Source organism: Podarcis tiliguerta (genome assembly GCF_965153285.1).
Source record: "Podarcis tiliguerta genome assembly, chromosome: 9".
NCBI lineage: Eukaryota > Metazoa > Chordata > Lepidosauria > Squamata > Lacertidae > Podarcis > Podarcis tiliguerta.
Window position 1 is genome coordinate 38,666,983 of NC_139542.1, and position 15,147 is coordinate 38,682,129.

Here is a 15,147-nt window from a genome sequence, read left to right on the forward strand (position 1 = left end):
TGGAGCAAAAAAACCCCATCAATTTCATCAATTTTCGTCTTGCGAAGCAAGCCCATAGGGAAATTCGTCTTGCGAAGCGCCTCTGCAGACAGAAAACCCTTTCGTCTTGCGGGTTTTCCATCTTGCGAGGCATTCGTCTTGCGGGGCACCACTGTACAGCATTATTCTAAACATTGATTTCCACGTGCTACGTATAATTCCAGTTTCTAATTATTCTGCGAATTATGGCTATAAACCTAAACCAATGTCTAGATTAGCAAACTTCTACTGTACAGTGGTACCTTGGGTTAAGTACTTAATTTGTTCTGGAGGTCCGTTCTTAACCTGAAACTGTTCTTAACCTGAAGCACCACTTTAGCTAATGGGGCCTCCTGCTGCTGCCGCACTGCCGGAGCCCAATTTCTGTTCTCATTCTGAAGCAAAGTTTTTAACCTGAAGCACTATTGCTGGGTTAGCGGAGTCTGTAGCCTGAAGCGTATGTAACCTGAAGCCTAGGTAACCCCAGGTACCACTGTACTATGATAGGAATGCCTTTCAAAGGCCAAGATTGGTTCCACCAGTGCATCCACACAAAAGTGATATCGCCATCGCCTTTCTCTCCTAGTAGGTAGCAGTGACACCAGTGCCAGGAGGCTGTTACTGCAACTCTGCCTCACTGGCTGAGCCACTATATTACTTCATATTAATGCATTTATACAATCAAAACTGGCACACAAGACAAAATACTCCCTGAACAATTAACATAGCTATCAAACTCCCAAGCAGAATGTGCAAGAATGGTATAAATGAAATTTCTACATCTGTTTTATGATGAAATGTATATATTCCTGACCCAATAGTTGTCATAATTTGCTATACATTGTCATTTTTACGTCACACTCATTATGATTGTAATTAATGAGGGATCAGATAAATATGTTGGAAATGGACACAAACGAATCAAAATTAAACAGAAACACAAAAACTGAAATGGCATTACATGAAAATACTTGTGAATTTACCTTTACCTGCTTCATATTACTTTTCAAAGAAAGGTTAAATTCACAGAACCAACATATCAAAACTGAGGGGGGGTGGATCTGAATCTAGAAACAATCTATAATAGCTGTTAATAATATCTCTTTAATACTACAGAAACTGAGGCAAAATCTGAAATCATAACAACTATCCTAAGGGTACAATCCTATCTTTTCCACAATATAATGCTAAACAGAAAAAAACCTATGGAGAAAAATTATATCCCCATAACCTCGGACTTTTAGACAGCAATGTCCATTTATTCAGCTTTCTAAACTAACTAAAAGGAATAAGTATAATATAGTTTCATATTATCAGTTAGAAAGATTTATTCCTGGGACATCGCTCACGTTGTCTTTCATTTTAAGGAAATAAACTGATAATCAATTAAAAAAGCTAAAGAGAAAATGTGTTTCATGCCAAATACAGTTATTTCTGTTGTGGTAAGCTATCTTAGGATAAATATTACCGTATTTTTCGCTCTATAAGACGCACCAGACCACAAGACGCACCTAGTTTTTGGAGGAGGAAAACAAGAAAAAAATATTCTGAATCTCAGAAGCCAGAACAGCAAAAGGGATTGCTGCGCAGTGAAAGCAGCAATCCCTCTTGCTGTTCTGGCTTCTGGGATAGCTGCGCAGCCTGCATTCGCTCCATAAGACGCACACACATTTCCCCTTACTTTTTAGGAGGGGAAATGTGAGTCTTATAGAGCAAAAAATACAGTACTTTAGTTCAAGTGAAATACAACATATTTGTTTGCAGTGATGTAGCATCTATGTGCTCCTCTGAGTGACATCATATCTCCAAAATTGCTTAGGCTACATCAGACACAGTTGTCACTAAGTGTATAGCCTTTAAAACCAGTAATACTATTTGAAGTAAGAGAAAGTGCAATTGTATGGCTGGTGGGGAAAAAAGGTTAATATTGGTATTTAACTGAGAAGCACTTTTAACCAACCCCATCCTTGCATATAGTTCTAATATTCAACACCCATTCAAGGCCTGAATTTCTTTTCATACTGCACCACTCACAAAACATGCATGTGTACCACTGATAATATTGTTTTGATGCACAGAGAAGCGTCAGTCTGAAGGTAAGTATTTCATAGTTCATGGTCACACCAAGTATTATTTCTTTCTAAGTACTCTGAAGCACCTAACTCCTCACTACTTTTATTTCCCTTCCATTCTGATGTATGGAAGAATATCCTAAAGAACAATAATTTTGTATACTGCAAAAACCAGGTAATCAATCATTAGGATAAACTTTCAGGAGACCTCCAGAGACTTTTATGACTCATTGGGATAAGTCATTATGTTGAATAATGTCCCTATTGAATAAAGTCCCTACTGATGGGACGGAGTCAAACTCCTTATACAACTACTTTGAGAATTTGGGGATTTACAGTACTTGTATTTCATAGAATCATAGAAACATAGAGTTGGAAGGGACCCTAAGGGTCATCTAGTCCAATCTAGTCTTTCCTGGGAGGCAATGACTGATTTGTAAAAGCAAACATAAAAAAGAATTTAGGATAGGGGAAAATTATAAAGTGGTGAGGTGTGCGCTTACAAATCTTTAATCTCTGTACTTAACCATGTATAAGATACAAACATGCTTGGCACAATAAAGATTGGCTGCCTTGGTATTTTAAAAAATGAGTAAGACTTCATTTGTAGTTAGAAGCGTAAGGTACATAAAATGTGAACTGACTGAGATGAAGATCTGCCTTGCAAATAAAACTGATACTGAAACATTAAATAGGGAGAATTATGAGGCTCGAATTGATAGATGCTAAAACTAACTTTAATAAAATTGATGTAAAATACAATCCAAGCATAGGGACGCGGGTGGCGCTGTGGGTAAAAGCCTCAGCGCCTAGGCCTTGCCGATCGAAAGGTCGGTGGTTTGAATCCCCGCGGCGGGGTGCGCTCCCATTGCTCGGTCCCAGCGCCTGCCAACCTAGCAGTTCAAAAGCACCCCCGGGGGCAAGTAGATAAATAGGGACCGCTTACTAGCGGGAAGGTAAACGGCGTTCCGTGTGCGGCTCTGGCTCGCCAGAGTAGCGATGTCACGCTGGCCATGTGACCCGGAAGTGTCTCCGGACAGCGCTGGCCCCCGGCCTCTTGAGTGAGATGGGCGAACAACCCTAGAGTCTGTCAAGACTGGCCCGTACGGGCAGGGGTACCTTTACCTTTACAATCCAAGCATACAGTTTACCATTGGTAAGAAGTGCTTGTACTGTTAAGGCTAAAGCTTTTTTCTTTCCCCTGACCTTCCACTGACTGCGGTCCACTTACTGTGTGTACAGAACAACTCCTTCCTGTTCTAACCTCCAGATGCATCCAAATCTGCTTGATGGTTTTTCCCAACCCGCGAAGCATATTTGGAAGGCATATGATACGACTTTAAGTCCATCAAACTCTATCCCAATTTATTTCAAAACGTTTTTAAAGGGCTAATGTGCAAATTCAGGCTAAGAATTAAAAAGCACATTGGCATACTTTACCAAGTTCAATTCTACCAATATTATCTGTACTGCTCAGAGTTTAATCAGAAGTTGTGCGAAAGCATTCTAAAATTTAATCTGTGCTATTGCAATTTTAAATTGTCTCTTCAGGGATATAATTAAGAAGAGCATTTTGAAGAAATAAAGTGCATATTTTATATGCATTCTTAGGAAGAAGCAGTGTTTCGTGAAACCACCGGAACACTAGGGGAAAGAGTGTATGAACAGAACACTGAAGCTTCCTACACAAGATCCACAACAAACGGATCCTTAAGTGGGAGAAGAGGAACTGCATCACATCCAGAGATGTGCATATTGAACTCAAGAATAATTCAAACTCAGAACACAGGAAGTGATAAATATGCAAAAAGGAAATGGAATTCTGTGACTCAAATACACTAAACAAATTAAAATACAGGACCAGTTATGAAACTCTGCCCCATTTTTCTCCCATCCCACTTGTGCCAAATTTTCCCTCCATTTTATTAGTCATGGGGAGTGGCAGGAAGCCGCACTTGGCAGTAATGCTCTGTCCTCAACCACTAGAATTTACACTCAGCTATTTATTTAGCACCTGAGATTTCATCACACATTACCCACAATGTTTCAAGCAAGTATTGACCTTCTGAAACACCAAAAACTCAGCAACCTGAATTTCCAAGTGCCAGATTTTCCACTCTTTCTGCACACCTGCCGAATCATGGAAGACACAAAGTCCTAACAATATTCAATCTTTTTTTTTTGTTGTTGTTCTTTATTGTTTATGTCAGAGTTCACTGTCTGTATCTGTGCCTTCTAAGGGTTTGTGCAGATATCAAGCAACATTTACTGCTGCTTATTCTATCCACATGCTAGACCCAAGATAACCTTAATGATCACAGTCATTGCTTTCCAAAGGTTCATGCTACGTATTAACTGGTGGTACTATTTTATATTGCACGTTTAATGAATAGATCTTGTAGAATAGATCAATGGGATTTTCCCCCCCAGAACATCAGACTGTGGGCATTCATTCCAACAATCCCTTCAATAATCAAGCCAGGTCTTACTGAAGGTGCAACCCATCCTCCTGGCATCGCTAGAACCGTAGCTGTCAACTTTTCCCCTTTCTTGCAAGGAATCCTATTCGGAATAAGGGAATTTCCCTTTAAAAAAGGGAAACGTTGACAGCTATGGCTAGAACTGGTACACTTTGAACTCACTCGCCCCCATGTTAAAGCTGATAGTAAAACTGAACTGCATTGATCTATTGTTAGAAATGATAAGTAGTGGGCTCTGCCACCTACAGAAGTAGGGAGACAAATTCAATGTAGCTATGACGACTGTTCCTTCAGCAAAAGCATTTCAGCTTGCACGCTCCTTCCAAGTGTGCTGTTCTGGAAGTTCTCTGGACCCTTCCCTACACAGACGATCTAGATAGGGGTGGGAGTGTGTGGCGGGGAGGAGAGGGGAATGGGGAAAGCCCCATTTTGCTAGAGGACGTCCTTGTGCAGGATTCCACTAGCAGGACTTGTTTACTGAATCTGGTCTCTGAGCTTTAGAAAATGTAACTTAATTAATGGTATTGAATCAGAGGTTAGGATTTATACTTTCACTCCACTTCCAATCACAACCAATTTAACATCAAATTTGTCTTAATAAGAAATCCACATCTGAATAATGAGACTCTTAATCTCAGGGTTGTGGGTTTGAGCCCCATGTTGGGCAAGAGAGGCCTGCATTGTAGGAGGTTAGACTAGATGACCCTCATGGTCGCTTCCAACTCTACAATACTATAATTCTATGCCTAAAACAGCTGAAACCAATGGAAACGTAGATCAGCTTAATTGAAGTTAATTGAAATTCAAATCAGCCTGCTTAAAACAATTGTGAGGATAAAACATTTCTCTGAACTTAAGATGAAAGGCTGGGTTCAAAGGTTGAAAAAAGAACATGAATCTAATGAATCTTGAAATGTTCAATATCCTAGTCTAGAAGATGCCTTCCTACAATGTAGAGTTGGATCTTCTAGCATGAAGCTTCTTCTGCTCTTAGGAGAGCTATCTCCAGTTTAGTTGTAGAGTCCTGCTTGCGGAAGTTGTCCCAGTTCAGGAAGTGTGCAAATTCTTGTGTGGGACTTTGAACAAACTCACCCCCAAGACCATTCTTAATGGCCCACTAACCTTACTAGGTAGCCTGTAATTTCATTATTCACACTGTAAACACAAGCCCTGATATACTCTGAACCTGCACTGTGTGAAGTATTCCACTTCCTCTGCATTAGTGCCATCCCATGAACTCTTGCACATGTTGCCTTACTGCTCATGGGTCTCTGAATCTTGCCCACGTCTATTTGTAAAACCCGGATCTTGGCATTGGGTTGCAGCCACTGCTGTGTGAGTGTGATTTCATTAACAGGAGACCGTCTTTTCCATTCTTCTTCCTCAGTGAAACCCCACTCTTCCTTTCCATTGAAAGATCTATGTTATGGGCTGGAGAACTTTCAAGTTGCATATGGCATGGGAGCTGGGGTGGGAGGGAGAAAGAGCCCTAAGATCTGGCAGAAGCAACCTGAGGAAGTGGCAAGCTGCAGACACAAGGGACATCAATTTTGGTCAATTGCCCCTCCCAGTTCAGCTCCCAATGTCACATTCCAGGTCTTTCCTGGATGCCTCCTGGCCCTCAGAAGAGGCTGTAGTGGAAAGAGAGGATGAAAATGCACTCTCATGCAAGCAGATAGTTATAGCCAGGCTCACAAAGTGTTGGATACAAGCCATTGTGCTGAATATTTGTTTGCTCAACCTATCATGTCACTCCTTCAAATAAAGGATAAAGTTTATTTGATTACATAAATGTATAATTGGGAAAAACAAATGGCTTTCAAATGTTTGTTTTTCAGTAGCAAGCACTGATTTGATGCATCCTGACAATAATTTGCTAACTAAACAATATTGACTATGAAGGGCTTTATTAAACAACACATTTTACCCAAAAGATTGCTAGAAAGTTTACTGCTGGAGATACAGTATTCACATTAAATCTAAGAAATTGATTGCTGATCATAATGGCAGTAATTTCTAGTGCTGGCTCATTTCTCTTTTTTATAATGTTTCAGAAGTAGTTTTCAGTTTATAGATCTCTATAAACATGCTATATTTCTGGTTATTTAATTTAGCTTTGCAGATATATATTAAGTTTGTTTATACTGTGGTGCAGAACTGGAAAGCTGTAGACAGCAGGTTAAGTTACTACAGTTACATAGCATTAATTTGTACCGGTGAAAACCATTTTATTTTACAGTTTTTAACTCAGTACGCATTTTAGAGTTACGGTATGGAGGGCTCTTTTCTGTTTCTCATTAAAAACTTTACTATCTTTTAAAGAGATGAAAAAACAATGGGAAAATTCCATTCTCATCCATAATTAAGAGCACTAAAACATAAAACAGTCTACTCAATATTTTGCTTTTCATTTTTTTAAATTACAATGAATCCCAAGAAAGCCTACCTTTACACACCTCATGTTTAACAATTATTTGTTCTTTAAAACAGCAAGATATAAAACATGTTGCATTAGAAAAGTACTGTTTGTTATTAAAAAGAGAAAGTGTAGTGATTCGGTACTGTAACCAGCTACAGTTATTCTAACAGAATTCTTTCTCAGTTCACAACAAGCTCTTCAAAATAAGTCAAACTCAAAATGTTTTTCACCTGAAACATTTTCAGCCATTCTTGAAGTCCTGTTGGCGGCTGGATGGATGTAATTCGGCGCCGCTGCTGTCCTTGACCATTGGCTGCTCTCAGATCTCCAAAAGTAGTAGGTGTTGCTGAGCAAGGCACAAGCCCAGTAGTGCTGGAGTAGAAACAAAAGGCCAATGCAGTTCTCAGAAACATTTAATTATACTATGAGCACACTGGTCACTAGTTATTGAGGCAGATCTCATTACTATATGAATGGATATTTCCAAATCTCATGTGTTTTACTATTTCAGGCTGATTTGGGGCAATTGCCTAAATATTGGAATCAAACAAGAGGTAAAGTAAGAAAACCTGGAGGTTTTCTTCACTAGGACTGGCTGGAGATGTTTTGCTGAGACAGAACACCAAATGGCAACCTCCCACCCCCAAGTAAAAGTGCATGGTACCCAAGGCTTGTGAAGTTATCTTGGAACCAGGCAGAAAACCTTACAAGTGCTGTTCCTTCTCCATAGCACAAAAATAATAAATTAAATAGCTATTTGCTGCCCTTTCAATTCATCCAAGATTAGCTGCCTGAGGTAACCACCCCACTCTGCCTAATGGCAGGGCCCAGACCCAAACCTCACAATGGGAGGCGCTAATCGAAGGGCTATAACCTGGGGTCCACTTTGGGTGTATCAAAGTGTTTGCAGTCACCCAATAGTACATTTGACATTTTCTTTGAAGTTCAGACCATAGTGTCATAAGACAAACTATTCTGAACCCTCTTGATTCCCATGTTTAAAAGTAAAGCATAGCGAGCTGCATTGAAGAAATGCAAGCCTATAGATATCTTGGCACACTGAACTAGTTGGGACAGTTTTTTGGATCACGACCACAGTAGTCACTCCCTCTAATATTAAACTTAGGTGGTGAATGTCAACTGAAACCAAGCCAAAAAAGAGGCTGAGAAACAGGAGGAAGTTATCAGCATTCTCAGGCGAAAGTCGAAGTTTGAAATACAACCCTCTCTCTTTTAAAATTGTAAGATGGTAATCCTTCTCCAATGGTCTGAGCATGCTCAGTAGTGGTGGAATGTTGAGTGTCCGTGAAAAAGAAAAATGTACCACTCAGAGGAAAATTAGTGGAATGTCCTACTTTACATGTTACATGTTATAGTATGTTGGGGGGAGGCATAGCTGGCAGGCAGGAACTTGAGTAGAAGGTGGAGATAGACCAACCTTTGGTTGCAAGCTCCACATAAATAATGAAGTGTGAAATTGGTCACCTGGCTCTCCAAAACTGTGTCTGAGTTAACTACATCTGGCATGAGTTGTGGGCCCCATTGAGCACCCTTGAGGACACCATGTTGGGAGAGGGACAACATAACTAACTTTGTTTTGCTGCTTGCAACCTCTAACCCTGCATGGGGCCACCTCCTGTTGAACCTCCTGTTCAACTTTCCTCTCTGAGGATGTAAGCAGAGTCAAGAGTGAGGAGATGAAATAGCATCCTCCTCTTAGTTTCTACGACCCGTTTGACTTGGTTGTGAAGACTGTGTCCAACAAAAGGGGGCTAGTGAAAGGGAAGTGGAGAGGGAAAGATGGATCCGCTCAGAGCACCTTGCCCAAGGGCCTCCCAAAACCTCAAGCTGGGATTGCAGTCATCCCAAATCTGTTAGCAGTAAGTCTAAAGGATTTCTGGTTTGGGTATTCTAAAGTTTTATTTATTTTGTAATATTTCTAGTTTTATCTATATAAATGTTGAATGCTTTCCCACTAGTAGCCTTTGGTTACAAAATTTGGGACTTTCATTTACAACATGTTGTAGATATTTGAATATTTTGAAGAGGGTAACTCTAGTCAGTTGAGACACACTTGCTTTTTATACATATTTCACTGGACACCTAGGATTACTGTATGTTTCTAATTTGTAAGAAGCATGTGCTTGGATGTAATTATAAGTCAAACGCTGACACTTTGCTTCCCTGGGTTTGCCAAAACAGCAAATACTACATGACTGCAAATTTGCATAAATTTGGTGTGTGCCTAACAAAACACTGATTGAAGTACCATGGATATGGGATTTTCTAGGTTCAGCATATCCAGTTTGAAGAAAGCCAGCATCTAAGGCCTTGAAGTGTCATTGCTAGTCAGAGAAGTAGACAAATGGGCCTAGGTGGAGAAATAATCTGGAACTCAGTATAAAGTATAATTCAAAGGCATTATTTTAGCATTTTATTTTACAGCCTTTTTTGCAGGCAAAATAAGGCTCATAAAACTCATTAGTTTAGAACAATTTTCTGAAAACAGGGATGACACATTTACACAATTGAAAACATAACTATTTCATCAATAAGGGGCACAGCTGTTATCTGATGAGCACAGATTAAATAAACTGGTTTATTTTAGGTAAAGAACTATCCTTGAAGGCATTTCTGAGTTCATAAATGTAAGATACTTATATAAAATGAACTCCAAAGATGTTCCCTTCTAATTCAGATCTAAATAAGTATGAGCAAGTTAATAGCAATATTGTCTTCAAAAACATTGTATTTTATAAGTAGCTATGTTGGCTTTTTCAGGATTTTTTTTTAAAAACCCACATGAATTAGGAAAGGATTTATTAGCTAGAAATGCACTAACAAGCATTCTGTATGCAAACTTCTACAATTAATCAAATATCTGCATAGCATTTCCCCTGTTTTTCTTTTTACACAATTCAACAATGGTAGACATATAAATTTGAGGGGGGAAATATATAAATAAATATATTTTAATTCATAATGAAGAATTTAAAAGGAAGATTAAAACTGAACAGCAGATAAACTGCCTATGGAAAGCAATCTGTTAAAACCAGAAAGTTTCACAATGCTGCAGATTTGAACAAGCTCAAATGCAAGAGGTAGTTGTTATGGCAACTACCAAGTAGTGAAGTCGAGTTGTATGCAGCCCTGGTACTGAAATTCCTAACCAAAGGAAATTAAAGAGTTGTTAAATTGACGTGCCTGCCTATGATAAATGTACATCTCTTTAATTTATAAACGGAACTCCGTGTTGTGGAGAGGTTATTATTCAATGTGACTCAGGAATTATCATGTTGTTGTATGCAAGAATGTTGTGATTAACACCAATGATTTTGTTGTCTGTATAGTCCAACTTGATGCATATCCCAATCTGCAAGTTTCCCTTCACTGGGTAGATGTGAGGGAAGAAAAATATTAGAGTCCTTTGAAGCCATGCAGAAGGATTCATCCTAAATTTGTAAATAAAAGGGTTTGTTTACCTCTTTATAAATTTATAATTTCAGCAATTTCAAGCAAGTGAGGTACTTATGAATGTAGATATTTCACTCAGATTTGTTTTGTGGTATGACCATGCAAGAGGTGGCTGGGCAGGAAATACAGGCTGCAGTAGTGTATCTTAAACAGATGACCTGTCATTGCATTAAATTACCTTGTGTATTCTGAGACTTTGCAGGGTTTCTTTCCCAGTGAGAAAGAACGGACCTCGGAGCCATGGTCCAACTTTCTCTTCATCTACAAAATGGGACAAGGGACAAAAAAAATGGTGTTAGTTTGGCAGCATAAGCGAGGCCCTTAATGAACAGGGTGGTAATCTTTTTGCCTGTACCTATCAATATTTTCTAAATATCAGCCTGTGCAACCTGCATTTTAAACTAACAAAACATAAATTATTCCAATGACCCAGCTTTTCTACAACCCTTTGCACCATAATCACTTGGCAGCTAGAAGATACCCTGCTGCATTATGATTTGCATTATGATTTGTTTCCACACATTTATTCATCTCAATTAGTTATTAAATGATTCAGTTCATTACTCTGCACATTCTTTGGAATGATAGGTATAAATGCTAAAATAACATCAAGCTGAATGAAATATTCTCTGATAAACACTTAAAAACACAGATCAGAAACATTTTATGAATGTGAAAAAGCACATAAAACTACCTCCCTTTGGGCAGTTCCTTACATTTTTACCACTAGTGTCATTAGGATGGCCTTAGGACAAGTAGCTTTGTGCAATATGGCAAGATAACCGTGTGTGTGTGTGTGTGTGTGTGTGTGTGTAGTGTTGCATTGTCAACCACAGAGAAGTTTATCAAAGTTATCAACACTTATATATCAAGTAATCTTTTAACTACAAACGTTTAGACTGGAAACTGAAAGAAGCATACAAAAACATATGCAAAGTGGAATACATCCAAAAGCAAACTTTTTAGGTTTGTCAAGATGCAGCAGTAGCAATTCGACACCTATGCCGACTAAACAGTATGGAATATACATGTGCTTTTGCCCAGATTTATATCTGGTTGTTTTTCTTAATATGGTAGCTATTTAAAATGACTGGTTTCATACCAGTTGTTGGCAGCTAAAATCAAATATACACTACCATGCAAATGCAGATTTTCCCATTCTCATTTTTTTAAAAAATGGACATTCACTATGTATTGTGGCTGTCTGCTGACACCGAAGATACATTAGAATCATTCAAGATACTAAAGTGCATTCTCACTAAGGAAATAAGCATTCTCTTACACTTATGAATTGTGTTTTATTTTTAAACAAGGTTTCCATTTAAATTGTGATGCTTATCTTTTTCGCTTGAGCAATAATGGAAACACTCCTCTTGTGCTCAGCCTTATTTGTGAGCCTGTGCCTCACATGGGACAATACACAGCATGCACCACACAGAACCAAAAAGACTTCTCCACCAGCAACCTTTATTCAGAGCAAGGCTGAGGATAATGGAGACCATATTTTCATCCATGTACAGGAGCATGTCTGAAGACCCTTGGAAAGCACTTCCCATATTTAGAAAAAGACATCGATTTATTGCAGAGCACCCTTTTGCTATAACCAAATTGCAGCTCCAGAAATGGGGATTCATATACTAGATGCTTTTAACCTCCATTAAAAATTAAACTGATTCTCCCCTAGAGGATATCATGATATTCCAGCAGTAATATTTCATGTTTCCGACTATGAAATGATTTATTTTACTTCAGCAAACAAATGTTAGGAATATGAATTATAACACTAACTCCTACTCTGAACACAACTTCATTTTCTCAAAAGCATGGGATACATTCTAAACAACAGACAGTTGTCCAAGGATGCAACGAAACTCCTGTTTTCTTAATATTTGTGGGAAACTTTTTCCATCCCTTTTAAGCTCCAACTGTTTTAGGTACTGGGAAACCTGCAAAAGCTTAGCACTTGGCACTCTATGAAATACTCTTAATAAAATTACCACTTTGTTAGGCTAAAAAGAAGTTTATGCCCATTAGAGGTATCTAGTGTAAACAATTGCATTTTGTAGGAGGTTTTGTGAAATTCAAAAACTTGCTCCACAAGTACCGGAGGAAACACACAATCTTGTAGAAAATTATGGTTGTGGGTTTTTTTTTAATAACAGATCCTGCAGACTGTATTCTGCATTGCTCTTGGGAATACACTGTATCTCTGAAACATTTCATAGCATGCTCAAAATGTCTCTTTGATATAAGCAATTACATGTTAACATCAGTACTATTTGCATCCAAAGCTGCAAAACGAACATGAAATACTGAGTGAAAGTAGAAAGGGGTCTTTTTTTTTCAAGGGAGGCAAAAAAAAACAGGCTAAAGTGCTGAGCTGAAGAGCCAGTTCAGTCGAAGGTAAATAGTCTGATCTTTCTTTGGTTTCCCATGCAGACTCCTAAAATAAAAGGATTTTGCATCTCATTGAGCCCTTTCATTATTTGCCTTTATTCAGCGTATAGCATGTTAAGCATCCAGGCACCACCAAAGGAGGGGGGGAATACAGAGAGATACCGCAGCCATCTCTGATGATACAGATTTTTCTTTCCTCAACACACACACACACACACACACACGCACATACAGACACAGGGACACAGACACATCTATATAGATACATATAGGAAGGGGGACACACACCATACCGGTTACTTACTTTGTAAAAAATCATTTTTAAAGTGCCGTAGAACCCCATGTTTTCGGTATTTTTCCCCTTCAGCGGTTCCGTGCCCCCGTGTGTCCGGCTGCTTGGTAGCCTCTGACAATATAAACCTTTTTCAGGTAGATATGTCACAGACTCTAATGTGGACATGCTCGGGCACGTCGGAGAAGGAAGATCAGGCAGCAGAAGCAGCAGCAGCAGCAAGCAAACTCCACCGTGAATGCAAGGAACGAAGCTCGATATCAAAAACCTCCTCCCGGCACACATACATACGTACAGCTTGTCTGAGGAGAACTTAAGGGAATAATGAGTGAGGGGGGAAGATTATTGGAGGAGACTTTGCCCTGTCAAAGCCTTGACTGAACAGATTCCTCCCCGAGCGGCACAGAGATCAGATTACATCTTCCCTCACGCTGCGAATGGTGCAGTCCAAGCTTCAGCAATGCAGGCTGCACATCAATTATATGGTGCTCAGCTCCAAGGAGCCTGTGAGCACACAGCATGGGAAGGACTTCGGCAGGAAATTAAACCGTCCCCACGCCATCCTCACATTGGCCACTGGGCTCAAAGGAAAGGCTGAATATCTTTAACTATCTTCTCAAACCTGGCTAATTTATCTCCCCCCATTTTAAACAAACAGGAGAGCACTGGATAATTCACGATTACGAGCTGAAGCAAACAAGGCGATTTCCACTAATTACAGCTATACGGTGGCCCTCCGGCAAGCTGACTGGACCTTTATGCCATTGCACCTAATGGGTTCAAACACTGCTGCATAAAAATGCAGTTAATTTCAAATTAATTTGAGATAAGCATTTCCTTTGGCAAGCAGCCTACATTTCTCATTTGGGGGAGGGGAAATAGTAATGAATTTCATTGTTACGCTTAGCGCTCAATCCAATCATAATAAAATATGCAACTAGTTTGATTTAAATATTAATTCCTTCCTATTGTGGTTGGGTTTTTTTTAAGTTGTGCTTACAAAATTAACAGAACTGACAAGAAAACTCATGAGATCATCTTGTCCACCCCAAATGGAGGAAAGATTGGCACTCCTGTTCTCTTACTACTCTTCAGTTCCAACAAAAATCTGAAATAATTATTCAGTGACACTCCCCTCCCAACCACAGTTGACGCTACTGGAGAATCACCCTCCAAAGTGCTATGTCTTAAATACTTAACTTAAATCTGTATTTCTGCTATTTAACTATACTATCTGTGGCCCTATTTTCAAACATGTTTGAAAGCTACTGTCATGACAGACCTTGAACATGCCTATTTCACAGAGCAGATTAATATGACCACTTGCACCATTAGGTGATCCCCCCTCCCCATAATCACTTCCTAGGGAGACCCCTACAGCCTTGCAAAAGGGTCCACATGCAATCAGCTATCACATGCAATCAGCTATCCACATGCAATCAGCTAGCTGAACCCTTTCACAAGATCCAGATCCAGCTGAATCCCTCTATAGATTGTTGCAGGGGGCAGATTTGCATCACAGGGGGAGAAAAGCTACACCATGTTACAGTTCATATTCCAAATATATGAACGTAAAACATCAGATGAAGCCTGTTCAGTCAAGTGGAGCTATCACGTGTCTTGAACATGATACTTCTGCTACCCTTAATACACTGCAGTACGACATTTGCGTGGAAGTATGCTCGTATTTTCTCCAGATGGCATTTCTGCCATGAACACAGTGTTCCTTTCCCCCCTTCTATTATAATATGAACATTTTTTTAAAGCTTCCACTTTTTAAAACGTTCGTACTTTTTCCCTACAATCTGATGTGTCCCTGACTGAAGTCTGGTTTGGGTATTTATTTTTGGCCTCAAAACTGGCTCCGGATTTTTAGTTTTAAAATAAAATAAAATAGTGTCATGATATAGGTATGGTGCAGACATATGTAAATTGCATTTTCTCCACAAAAAGCAGAATACTTTCTGAATGTTTATGTTGTATGTTTATGACAAA

The 15,147-nt window shown here is 39.2% G+C and overlaps 1 protein-coding gene across 6 annotated transcripts in view; it reads right to left on the reverse strand.

The window, feature by feature from the left end:
• Nucleotides 1–15,147, reverse strand: part of FBXW7 (F-box and WD repeat domain containing 7) — a 116,729-nt gene that overhangs the window by 24,146 nt on the left and 77,436 nt on the right. For 5 of the 6 annotated variants that reach the window (XR_014515134.1, XR_014515135.1, XM_083457315.1 and 2 more), the window contains 2 exons: nt 10,642–10,724; nt 7,220–7,361 (listed from right to left, as the gene is read on the reverse strand). Coding sequence is in view for 4 of the 6 variants with exons in the window: in XM_083457315.1 (XP_083313441.1) it covers nt 7,220–7,361; nt 10,642–10,724 (225 nt within the window). In the remaining 2 variants the exon portion in view is untranslated. Of the gene's footprint in view, nt 1–7,219; nt 7,362–10,641; nt 10,725–13,164; nt 13,700–15,147 lie in introns of those variants that run through there. The other variant, XM_083457317.1, reaches the window with a different exon arrangement.